The 13550-nt window shown below is 37.7% G+C and overlaps 1 protein-coding gene across 3 annotated transcripts in view; it reads left to right on the top strand.

Moving 5' to 3' along the window:
• Positions 1-13226, top strand: part of smarcd3b (SWI/SNF related, matrix associated, actin dependent regulator of chromatin, subfamily d, member 3b) — a 39101-nt gene extending 25875 nt beyond the window's left edge. For 2 of the 3 annotated variants that reach the window (XM_059533765.1, XM_059533756.1), the window contains exons 3-14: positions 3065-3107; positions 3789-3911; positions 4981-5103; positions 6582-6677; positions 6964-7065; positions 7460-7621; positions 7803-7900; positions 8478-8613; positions 8820-8942; positions 10061-10162; positions 10264-11149; positions 11195-13226. In XM_059533765.1, the coding sequence (XP_059389748.1) occupies positions 3065-3107; positions 3789-3911; positions 4981-5103; positions 6582-6677; positions 6964-7065; positions 7460-7621; positions 7803-7900; positions 8478-8613; positions 8820-8942; positions 10061-10162; positions 10264-10317 (1162 nt within the window). In that variant the 3' untranslated portion in view covers positions 10318-11149; positions 11195-13226. Of the gene's footprint in view, positions 1-1738; positions 1829-3064; positions 3108-3788; positions 3912-4980; positions 5104-6581; positions 6678-6963; positions 7066-7459; positions 7622-7802; positions 7901-8477; positions 8614-8819; positions 8943-10060; positions 10163-10263; positions 11150-11194 lie in introns of all 3 variants that reach the window. The other variant, XM_059533772.1, reaches the window with a different exon arrangement.
• Positions 13227-13550: the final 324 nt, after the last annotated feature.

Here is a 13550-nt window from a genome sequence, read left to right as displayed (position 1 = left end):
AATCAGCCAATATGCCAGTAATATTCATCCTAATAAGTTAATAGCGACACTAAATTATTACCAACATTCTTATTAACTATATTAAATAACTAATAACCTATTAAGTTTTCAAAGTGAGGAGGGTACATAAAAAGCTTTATTTTTTTGTTTTTGATGTTAAATCCACTATTGTTTTGTATTGTGTGTAAAAGAGTTCTACAGACTATACACATTATTAAGTTCAATTACATAAAAGGAACTGTAATCAAATGACAGAAAAAAATAAGAGTAATCCCTTACTTTACTTTTTCAAGGGAAAAGTATTTAAAGTATAGTAACCAATTACTTAGTTACACCGAACACTGCTTTCTATAATCTATAATAAAGAAGCACTGGAACTGAAGTGTTCACTACAGTCAGAGCTGAATGAGATTTGATTGATGAATATGTTGCTTTAATGGCTGGCTGGGAACATGTGGTTCTTTCTCTGACAAGAACTGTTTCAACAGAATGACCTGATCCTGTTTGACATAAGATTTGATTGCATGCATCTTAATGGAAAGCAAAAACACAGTTTCTGGGTCTAAATGCTCCTTCAGATCCCAAAACAAACATTGCTAATATACACCTACTCTGTGCTGAAGTACTACTGAAAAATCATGACCCTAACCTTTGTCTCCATACTGAAATCTCATTAACCAGACAATAATTAATTTTAAGTTTTTAAAAGCTTAGTTTAAAGGTGTGCTATTAATGAATAGTGCTCATAAATTCTAGCCTTAAAATGGAGTAGAGGCTACAAACCGGAAACAGTATTTATTCCCAACTGTCATGATTTACCTTGCAGATTTTAATGGTGGAGTGCTGGGCAGCCCCGCCCACAGTGAACTCTTATTGGTACACAGTTCTGCACCACATAATGTAGATGTACATTAGACATCAACATATCTTTTGGTTTGTCTGTGATTGTATCATGTCACAGAGCAGGTTCACTTTTAGTGTGAAGAAAAACGAATTACTTGCTACTTTAATATGTTTAGGGCATCGAGTTATTTACATCACTTTTTTTGCATCCTTCTTCTTAAGATGTTTATTTCTTCTTATTCAATTTGCATTGTTTGTTCCTGGTGCCATTTGTTGGCTGTTTTTTTATGGTTTTGATCCGATATGACCCAAGTTCCTCTCTTGTAAATCTCTGAAAATTCCCAAATGTTTTAATTGGGGTCACTCTCTGTGACGTGTGTCTCAGCTTGTGCAGTAGCTGTTGTTTAGTAGCAGTTAATCTGATCTGTGGAGTCTTCAGTGTGCCGGCCAATCATCTGACTGTGCTGTTGTGACATAAAGGGGCCACGCACTAAGAGATGTTGTATATTTTTTCTGGATCTCTTTCTCTCTGTTGTATCCTCTCTGAATCAGCTTCATTGATTCACATACTTGCTCATTTTGTCCGTCGACCTTGTCTGACACATTAGTGTAACATTATCTTGCAATGTCTAGACCCCTCCTGTCTCACATCAGACTAATCAATGCACTGGTTGTGTGTGTGTGTAATAACCCCAGATGGCATATCAGATCCTTTTCCCTCTGCTTCTGCTGTTTCTTGTACAACTCCCATGTTGTCTGTTTTGTGTATTCAGCTTTTTGTAATGTGTCCCCAACATATTTTCAACAATTCTTAACTTGCATACAACACGTGCTCTTGCAACACATACACACACACTCAGTACCCTCTAATGAAGGACCCTTCGAATGCCATCAGGAAGCCTGTTGGATTCCCGGGACCAAATGAGATGCCAGGGAGACCGATGGACACGAGAGAGGCTCAATCAGATCCCACACTCGGATCAAAGTAGGAGTTTATTCTGCTGCATGATGGACTCACACCCTTGCCTCAAGCCTTGACCCCTTTACCCTGGCACATCTTGCCTCCAAAGACATATCCCTAATAAGGATTTCCCCCTTCACCTCTGATTGATGTTTGATAGTTATTAACAAAGATTATTCCTTTATAGAGCAATGATTTTATTTATGAAGTTACAGATCAGCTGATGTTAGTCATGACATTTGAGTCAAAGACATTATAAAATCAAAGGTATTATAATTATGTTAATATATTAAGGCTTAAGTGACTTTATTAATATTTTCCTGGGTTTAGCATGGATGCGCTTGCATGTCCTGTTGCATGGCATGATGGCAGTAAGTGAGAGCTTGTTTGACACTTCAGTGTTTTCACAAATAATTAACATGTATTAATAAGTCAGTCTGACTGATTTGTGCATTTTAGTTGGTTGCATAAATATATTAAGCTGGTAAAGTGTGCAGATATTTTTTATTTGATTTCTTTATTATATTGTTTTAAGACGAATACTGACTTGAGACCACACATAAACTAACCAGCTCTACCCAGATGTTCATTGTGGAATAACACAAGTAGTATATGGTCATTGTTTTTCTGATCTTCTCACAGTGTTTGTTTTGGTCATGGTCACCTGTATGGATCTTGCTTTTGAGTGTACAAATCTCTTTTCTATAAGGGGTGTATGAAAACATGCCAAACAAATGTCCAGCATTCTTTTCAGTCTAGTTTATAGCACCAATGATTATTTGCTTTTACAAGTAATGCCACATGCAGCTCCCTCGACTAGCAGTTTTGTGCATATCCTATGTGAAACGGGTAAAAAAAAAAAAAGCACTAGGAAAAGAACACCAAACCAATGTTATGTGCTGTGCTCAGATAAATAGAAGAGCATTCATAATGAGCACAGATATACATTGCCATACTGACACACCTGTCTGCACATCATGAGCAGGTCCTATGAATCTCTGCTGCTTTCCAAGCTTCAACTTGTGAAGTTTGAGCAGTAATGATTCTAGTTGATTCCAGTACCATGCTCTGTGCCAATGGTTGCCAGCACCATCTGGGCTGGCGTCGCGTGCGCGCACACACACTCCCACACCGTCTTTCCCGCATCCTGGACCAGCCCCAGAATTTTAGCAGATGTCCCGAGTGCTCCACTGTCAGTCTCCATAGTAACATCTTGGTTTTTTCCATTTCTCCATTTCCCCTTTCTCCCTCTTTCTGCAGTGCCAAGAGGAGGAAGATGGCTGATAAGATCCTTCCACAAAGGGTGAGTAAGAGATCTGAGCCTTTTCATTGCTTTCATTGGTATAGCTGGGCTTTTTGTGTGTGCAAAATGTGCACGGATGAAGATGCACGGGTGTGTGCGTCTGTTCTCTATTTCGGCCTTTTAGAGGGGTGCAATCCTCTACCAAGCAAGCGATACGGTAGACAGAAATGTTTTGGAGGGTTTTTGCCCAAAAGTAATTGTCACCTCAACCAGTCAATGCAGATACAGTCTGCACTGACAGCAGGTCATTTTTTTAAATATATTGTATATTGTAAAGTATCTAGATTTTTTCTACATAATATCTGTTCTAGTTAATATCAGCTTACAATTGTGTATTATATTTTTGAAATATTCCAATATATAATCTAAAATGGTGATAGCTGATGGTGTCAATACATTTTTGTATAATTTAATAGGGTTTAAACATTTTCTATGAATGGTTCTGTTAGTAGTTTTTTTTATTTTTATAGTCACTGTGTCACTATGAGTTGGTTGTGTTAGATAAGATAAGCAGCATTATGTGTGTGTTATCAGGCCTTAGATAGATACAACTCCAGTGGAGACGCCAGACACATTAGTCATTGACGAAACACTCAGACTATCGTACACAGAACAAGGGAAATAACTAGGATAGTTTGGATTTCCTTACCAGTGCTCCCATCTGCAAAATTCCTTCTTCAGATTCGTGAGCTGGTTCCGGAGTCACAGGCGTATATGGATCTGTTGGCATTCGAACGCAAATTAGACCAGACCATAATGCGCAAACGGGTGGACATCCAAGAGGCACTTAAGAGACCCATGAAGGTATTTCTCATCCTCATAATCCATATATTCTTTTAAATTTAATTTTCCTGAACAGACTGTTTTATTAAACCAATTTTAAAAGTAAACATGCATTTGCACTTGTGCTCTTGTTAAAGGGATAGTTCACCCAAAAATCTAAATTATGTCATTAATAACTCACCCTCATGACGTTCCAAACTCGTAAGAACTCCATTTATCTTCGGAACACAGTTTAAGATATTTTAGATTTAGTCCGAGAGCTCTCAGTCCCTCCATTGAAGCTGTGTGTACGGTATACTGTCCATGAACAGAAAGGTAATAAAAACATCATCAAAGTAGTCCATGTGACATCAGAGGGTCAGTTAGAATTTTTTGAAGCATCGAAAATACATTTTGGTCCAAAAATAACAAAAACTACGACTTTATTAATCATTGTCTTCTCTTCCATGTCTGTTGTGAGAGAGTTCAAAACAAAGCAGTTTGCGATATCCGGTTCGAGAACAAATCATTCGATGTAACCGTATCTTTTTGAACCAAAAAATATTCTAACTGACCCTCTGATGTCCCATTGATTACTTTGATTATGTTTTTCTTACCTTTCTGGACATGGACAGTATACCGTACACACAGCTTCAATGGAGGGACTGAGAGCTCTCGGACTAAATCTAAAATATCTTAAACTGTGTTCCGAAGATAAATGGAGGTCTCACAGGTTTGGAATGACATGAGGGTGAGCCATTAATGACATAATTTTGATTTTTGGGTGAACTAACCCTTTAATATCTCAGACAATTTCAAGCAGGCATAAAGAACCTTGGAACAAGCATTTTCACCTGCAGTCTAGTCATCTCACATTGGACCATTTGCTTGCATAAATCAACAGGATAAGACATCAAACTACTTGAGCATAAAATGAGGCTGGTGCCATTATTCTGAGTGTTTAGCTTCTCATATTTTACCACTTAACTGCTTAAAAGCATTTTTTCCAACATAATGCCTCTGTGTTTTTGTGAGCATCCAGGACTAATATCATCTTAAGGATTGATTTAAAGAGAAATATTCAGAATAACTAATTTTTTTCTATTTGAAGCAAAAGCGAAAACTGCGTCTCTACATCTCCAACACGTTTAACCCTGCCAAGCCTGATGCAGAGGACTCTGAAGGAAGCATTGCATCCTGGGAGCTGCGTGTGGAGGGCAAACTGCTGGAGGATGTGAGTCAGTTGTACCTAAGTCAATAATTGTACAACACAGATATTTTAATTCCTTTACTTTGAAACCCAGATGTGCTGGTGCGTCTTTTTATTGGGAAAAAGAAAGTATGACTTTTGTATCACAAATAACTGTCTGCAGTGTTTGATCATGTGCTTTTGTTTCTGACATCATACCTCGTGAATGGCAGCTATGTGCATTTTGAATTAGTGAGGTTAAATTTACTCTCCCAGGCTCCACGTCTTGACCACAGACATGTGTCTCACTTACCAGTGAGATCACTTCCCAGCCTCCAGAAAGTTCTGTGGGTCCATTGACTTGGACTGTTTTTCCTTACTCTACTCTTTTGATAGTTGTATGCCATGCACACTTTTAACCAGCAATGCGTATCTTAAAGGAATATTCTCGCTTAATTACATTTGTAACTCTGTCGAATGCCTTTGTGGCATGCTTTTATTTTCAAAAGGAAAATTCAGCCTAAAAAGAATGCACCTAATGGCAGTCTAGCAGGCAAGTGAATAAATGTTCAAAATAGGCAGCGATCACACTCCTGAAGTGCATAAGCATAAGACATGAATATTATACATGTTACACTTGTTTGAAAGAATCATTTACTTTCTCAGTCGAAAGAATCATTCAAACCTTCCCATTTTGAAAGAATCATTTACCTTCCCACCCTGTTCCTTTTGCATGATATACCAGGAAGGGACGTGACATAACTATTCATGAAGTGCTGTTTATATGCAGCAGACTCCACCTACAGGAATTACATTAGTAACGGATAACCAGAAGTTACCATAAAATGTTTCCCCTTTAAAATGAAGGTTAAGTTTACTTGCCTGCTATCTGTAATTCGGTATCGTATACTTTTTTTTATTTGACATCGATCTTAAATCTGTTTAGTGGTTTGCATCAATATGATAAAGCTGAGGCTCATTGCATGTTTGCTCAAGCATGTTCCCTTCATCTCGAGCCACAAAGGCACTGGAGCATGGCTAAACTTGCAAACGAGTTTTTTTTTCTTTGTTTTTTGAGTTTGTGATCTGGAATACCTTCTTCTGTACTGGTTTGATTCATGTGATTGCAGCTGAAGCATCATGGGGACGAAATTCTTAAGAGTTTACGCAGTCCAGCATAAATCCAGCCTCTTGGGTCAGTCTCTAACCAAGACCCGTTTAGCTAATACACTTGAGGCATGCTTTTCCATGCCCAAAGAAATGAAACTAGTACTTATTGATGATAGCTTGAAGGGCTCATGCCGTCTCTGGGCTGAATGGAATGTTGTCCTGCTCAGCAAATCATCCACCAGTGTGCCACATTTGAAATGAACATTCCGCCTGTTCTCTTCCATGGAAAGTCTACCAGGAAAGTTTATGATGTGGTGTAAAGTTCTTGTTTTCCAGCAATGTGTTCATCCTTGAAACTGGATAGTTTGCTCAGTGGCACACTCTGAAAACAGTATTCATGCTTTCTTGCACAGCCGGGAAAGATGAAGAGGAAGTTCTCCTCATTCTTCAAGAGTCTGGTGATTGAGCTTGACAAAGACCTTTATGGCCCTGACAACCATTTGGTTGAGGTTGGTGTTTGATTTCCTGCTTTTCACTCTTAATAAAAGTGAAACTACTTTTTTAATACCAGAAATTCTTAAAACCAAGAACCAGAACCACAATAAATATCTTATATTTTAACTGCATTTATATCCTGCAGACACTGTATTTTCTGCTAATTAGCATTTTGTCTAGTACAGATGTGTAGTGATGTTGTCATTTTTCTATTCCATTACGACAGTAACTGTTTCTTTTCTTTTTTTCTTTTTAAGTGTGTGCAAGCATGCTGATTTCTTTACTTTTTTTTGCCTGCAGTGGCATCGTACCCCAACCACTCAGGAGACGGACGGTTTCCAGGTGAAGAGGCCTGGAGATGTGAACGTGCGCTGCACCCTGCTGTTAATGCTGGATTACCAGGTAAAGACAACAAAATGCATCCAGTGATGTTTACTTGTATGTTAACTGAAGAACTACAACATGGTGCAAAATGTGATCGTATTATTTCATCTTGTCAAATTTTAAAGCATTTTTTCTTGGTCTTGTGTGATGTTCTTTTCGATTATTCATTTCTGTCAGACCTTGAGTTTCATTGAAGTAATGGGTGACTATCACATATATCTGTATATTAGAACTGAACTCAGGTCTGCATAAATATTCTTCTGCTGTGCCTACTTTGTTAGATCAGAAGTCAATGAAACGTATTAATGTTAATTAAATGTAGGCATGTGTCAGTACTCTGAATGAAGATGGAGTACACTGAAATGTGACTCAAACGCATTGTTTCTCTGAGAGCTCTGTGTTCTGTGTGCAGCCGCCTCAGTTTAAACTGGATCCGCGTCTGGCTCGTCTGCTGGGAATACACACACAGACTCGCTCGAGTATCATCCAGGCCCTCTGGCAGTATGTCAAAACCAACAAGATGCAGGACTCGCATGACAAGGAGTACATCAACTGTGACAAGTACTTCCAACAGGTACACTTGATTAAAAACACTGATTACCATTCATCACAATCTGTAATTAATGAATGAATCAGCAACCCCTCGAATGTATTTGATATTTAAAATAACACTTCTGCTCATAGTTCATAGAAACACATGGCCGAATTATTATCTTAAGCCAGTTTACTGTATTTTTGTGTTTCTCCTCTCACAGATCTTCGACTGTCCACGTCTGAAGTTCTCTGAAATTCCCCAGCGCCTCACCAACCTTTTACTTCCCCCCGACCCTATTGTCATCAATCACATCATTAGGTTTGGATGTCTGATCGTGTGCTCAAATGTGTCATATTTATTGCAGATACCGTAGTGTTCTTCATCTTATACACTTCTGCTCAAATGTAATTTTTATTCAGCATGGACACATAAGGACACATCTTCCAAAATATTTCTATTACAAATCTATTTCTAAAACAATTGTTTTAAATATTCTACTCATCAAAGAATCCTGAGAAAATGAGCACTTAGTAATGGCTGCTGAAAATTCAGCTTTATCATAACATGATTAAATGAAACTATATATATATATATATATATATATATATATATATATATATAGAAAAAAAATCATATTTAATTATAAATAGGAATAATATTTCACAATATATTTTCTCTTACTATATTTTGGATCAAATCAATTCAGCCTTTGAGAGCACAAGACCTCAAACTCTTGAACAGTATTTTTTCTATTATTTGAATTCAACCTCATCGCATCTCTGTGTCGATACGTATAGAATTCAAAACAGGAGTATTGTGGTTTAGTAGTTGATTGTGCCTTGTGCTTTGACTTCTCTATATAATATGAATTCTCATTGAGGTTATTTTTGTACAGCGTCGATGCTAATGATCAGAAAAAGACGGCGTGCTATGACATTGATGTAGAGGTGGAGGATCCCCTTAAAGCACAAATGAGCAGCTTCTTGCTCTCCACAGCCAATCAGCAAGAGATTGCCTCTCTGGACAACAAGGTTAGAGCACGTCTCCCACATCAGTGTGGGCACAGCGGAGCAGATGATTGAACTTCTACACACTTTGTTCTCAATTATAGGTGTTATATCATGTTATTACAGTGAAGCTGACAGCAGGATAATAATCAGGATTGAACAACTTCTGCAGTGCCATCATGTCTGTGAATATACCCGTGATTTTTCAGTTTGGTTCTAAATGCTTGTAGATCCATGAGACTATTGAGTCCATCAATCAGCTGAAGATCCAGAGAGATTTCATGCTCAGCTTCTCCAGAGATCCCAAAGGCTACATCCAGGACTGGCTCAAATCCCAGAGCAGAGATCTGAAGGTCTGCAACTACTTTCATTCTTCTACACATGACTCTTGACATTTATAGAATGTATATTTTTGAAAATGAAGTGTGTTTTCTGTTACAGTACTTTCTCATATTTCAGTTTAATGTGCTGAGACAGATATATATATATATATATATATATATATATATACACAAGCCAGCTGTAGGCTGAAGTCCCAAAAAGTGTAAACACAACATTGCTCGGTTTCAAAACATTGCTCGGATTGTTTGAGTGGTCCGATATGTCAACTTCTGGCTCAACCAATGGCGTGAGTTTAGGGCGGGACTACCTGTTTGGAACAGGTCAGAAGGGGCAGTAGAATTGTTTGGTAAACCTGTTTGGAAATGAAGTTTGCTTTTCTGTTCTGTTGCTGCAGTTAATGTTACAGTTATTACACACTTTGAATCAAATTTATAGAAGCTTCAACAAGGTATTTGCTTCATGTTCAGTGGTTTCCACTGGTAAAATCTGAAACTTCAACCGCTCTCATACACTGCCATTCAGAATCATGAGTAAAGGTCATTAATTATGGGCTCAAGATTTTATTTATCGAAAGAAATTGACTGTTACATATTACAAAACATTTTTAACAATTTCAACATTACAGAATCCTGAAAACACTATTTTTTTCACAAAAGTATTAGGCAGCACAACTGTTTTCAACATTGATAATAATAAGAGATATTTCTTGAGTACCATGATTTCTGAAGGACTTCAGCTTTGCTGTCACAGGAATAAAATTAAAATGAATGAATAAAATTATTCATTTATGAATAAAAATGTATTTAAATGGTAAGGATATGTTTTACTAAGTTACTAGGTTTTTATTTTTTATCAAATAGATGGCTGGGTGAGCATAAGAGACTGAAAATTCAGCTTTGCATCACGGGAATAAATAGCATTTTAAAATGTAATAAAATAGAAAACAACTAAAATAGTTATTTTAATTGTATATTGTAATAATATTACTACTCTGTATTTTACTTTGTTTTTGATAAAGAGGATAAGAGACTTCCCATAAAACCTTAATCGATGTGATTTCTTTCTCTGCAGATATTAAAGGTCCTGCATCATGTTTGTCCTAACTGTTAACACATTTGATTGTTTGTAGCTGATGACAGATGTTGTTGGGAACCCAGAGGAAGAGAGGAGAGCAGAGTTTTATCATCAGCCTTGGTCTCAGGAGGCTGTTAGCCGTTACTTCTACTGCAAGGTAAGAACATCAAAATATACGATGACTAGTGTGAACCTCCTCAATGTCCTCACTGCACTGGACAAAAACTGACCGGCTCTTTGTCTTTCCACTTTCGAAAGATTCAGCAGAGGAGGCAGGAGCTGGAGCAGGCCTTGGCCTTGAGGAACACCTAGTACTCACACCGACCACATTCAGGAAACATGGCTCATTTGTGACAACGCAGCCTCCTCATGGAGGTCCCTGCATTATTTTCCGCATTGTCTAGGGTTTGTGTGCGTGTCCAGTCATGATTGTTGTTACTGTGACCCACAATCCACCATACTGGACCAATCACATCCTGTTACTCAATCAGCCCCATTGTATAGTTATGTGCATTTCAGCCAATCACAGTGCTGTGTCTTCCATTCCTGGATGAAATCATCTCACAATGCTCTATTTGGATTTCTGGTTTTTAATACCAATCACATCCACCAGCATTTTGAACTTGATGACTTCAGAGCCAGCTCAGTCTCCTAGACTGTGGATCCAACGTTGATTCAGTTGTGATTCAGCCTTTCTTCCTGTCATTCATCAATCCCTGGCATTCACACACATTTTCCTTGTGGTTAATGTGTGTTTGGACTCCAGTATTGATGATGTCTCTAATTTAGTCCACACTTATGCCAATTTTGTTCTTGGGTGTTGTTCAAAAAGGTCATTTTGTTACGTCTGTCAGTGTTTGGATTTAGTGGATCTCCATTATTAACACTTTTATTCAGAAGTGTATTTATGAAGTACTTTGAGGGAGGCAGCTTTAAAGGGAGAATCATTCAGTATTAACTTACAGGGTTATGTCACTTATGTCACATTTAGCTGGGTTTTTTAAGTAAATAATGTACATAAACATTGATTAAAGATTGAAGAAGGTTGTTTTAATCAAGTATTTACAAGCTATTCTGAGATGTAAAGACGAAACAGTAACTACACCCACACTCAAGGTCCTTTTTTTTTTTTGGATTGAATTCTGTGTAAAGCATTTTGCCTTTGTAGGACAGTACCTATAGTCATTAGTTCACTTTTTTTTGAGAAGTTTTCACATATACAAAAAAAGGGCCATATTAGCATGCTGACACAAGTTATTCAGAAGTATAATCCACTTGTTATGTCATACAGTGACATATTTGACGTATCAAATACTGTGTCTGGGTCCAAGCTTCCATTTTAAATAAGAGTACAATCTCAGCTGCCGTTTATGAGCACTGTACGTTAATGGTACACCTTTAAGATAAGCTTCCAGTGTACACTACAATCTGGGCTCAGTGTCCCAGTCACCAACATTTTAACAATCAGAAAAGATGAATCACTATCTAGCCAACTGAGATTTCAGTATGAACTTAAAGGTTAGGATCATGATTTTTTTAGTAGTACTATAGCACACCCTAAGTGTATATTAGCACCATTTGTTGTTTGTTTTTTGGATCTGAGAAATGTCAGACTAGAAAGATCATCAGTCAGCTAGATAAAAGTGAATATTCTGTAAAATGTCTTTTCACAGACATTTCTTTATGCTTTACCAAAACCTTTTTTGTGCACCTGGCATTACCATCTTGTTGGAGAAGTTCCTTAGAATCCTGCATTTATTTTTATCCATTTCAATAGTTTTGTGTAAAATAACATACTGTGGGCATTTGTGTTTTTTCACTAATGTCCAGGGATTTTTATAGCATTAGTGTTGTTCGATGTTTTACCAAAGGTGTAATTTACACTTAAAAGACTTTGACTAGATGAAGGACTTTTTAAAAGATGAAGGATGCATTTTTAGAGAATACACATTTTAATTTCCCATTTGTCCATAGCTGTGAAAACAATGCTTTTAAAAATTACTTTGACTCAGAGTCTTTGCACTAAATCATGGATCATAATGGAGCGCTCCGAACGGTTTCCATGCTAATTATATGTCACCTAAACAAAAAAGTAGATAAATGAAATATGAACTCGGGAATAAATGTCAGATGACTTCTCATTGGCTTGGGGTTTTGATGGAGAACCCTCTGCTGCTTCTTTGCTGTCGGCTGAAGGACGGTTTGTCCTGGTCAATTATTGTGTTCCTGCAGTTTGCCTGTGATCCTCACGCATCTTCTCGTGAGGAAAAAAGAAGTTCCAGTGACCTTCCTGTTGTCACTCAAGAGTATTTTTTCAGACCTATGCATGCTGCATGGACAAATTTTTATACTTTCATACAAAGACATGAGAAACCTCCTGACTGCTTGGGACTTGATCAGAAGAGCACCGAGTTTCTTTAGTTAGTGACCCTCTGTGTGTCTGGGTCACAGCCTCTACATACAGTACCAACATGTAAAGCATTTTAGGTCATATATTATTTTTTTGTTTTGTCTTTCAAAAAGACTTTGCAATTTAATATGAATAAGAGAAGCACACCAATGATTTTTTACAGAGCCTGCTGGGCAACCACAGCACCTCCCATCGATTCTTGTGGGTACTACATGTATAGTCAGCCATTTTGAACATTATAAACTTGGAAGTATAACATCTACCTGTGTTGCTGCATTAGTAACTGAACAAGGTTTTCTGTTCTTATGTGTAAAGTAAGCTCTTCTCTAATTCATTAAAAAGCCGCCAACTGTGCTTTACCTGACCATCATGTGGTAAAGGGTTCAGTGTTACCATCTCTGTTGCTTGCAGTCGTAGTGTGGATCGTGCTGCCCTCCAGTGCTTCTGTAAAGGAAAATATCCAACCATTTGGGTGCTAAAAATCACGCTTATTGGTATCGCTTTGATTAAATGCCACACAAGTATTGAAGTATTCAGTACTAGAGTTCTCCTGGGCTCTCAGATCTTCATTATAACCAGGTTTTGGTCATAGTGTCTGTCTTTTTCCTTTGTTTGTTCATAGAAGTACTGCCAGCAGCAGACATCTGAACTAGTCTGTGTATTTTTTCTCTCTTACACAGTCTGTATATGTTTGCTTTCTCATCTTGTCCACTGTTCAGCTAGAGAGATCAAAACTACAGACTTACATGTGTAGCATAGTGAGGATGTAAATAAACGAGCACTTGCCAAAGTTTGTGAATGGAACACCATACTGAAAGTGTGTTGAGAGTTTGTTTCTAGACAAGTCAGGGCCCACTAGGGGACCTCATTAAGTTATATCAAATTACTTCCATTATTATTTTAACAATCTTTAAAAACGGCAACAACAACAAAAAAGTACCAGAGGTACATGTCTCCTTAGACAGGAGGGTTTTGAATATTTTCTTGGACAAAGGAGCCTTTGAATCAAAATGGTTGAGAAGCACTGTGTTTGTGTAAAATCCAAGGGGTGGGGGGGTAATTATACCAATGAGGAGAGTGGTGTTTGGCCACACCCTCCACTCCTACCTCGGCAAAATCCACAGGGTTCCTCTGT

Source organism: Carassius carassius, chromosome 3 (assembly GCF_963082965.1).
Source record: "Carassius carassius chromosome 3, fCarCar2.1, whole genome shotgun sequence".
Lineage (NCBI taxonomy): Eukaryota > Metazoa > Chordata > Actinopteri > Cypriniformes > Cyprinidae > Carassius > Carassius carassius.
Note: the sequence above shows the minus strand (reverse complement) of the source record. Positions and strands in the feature narration are given on the sequence as shown.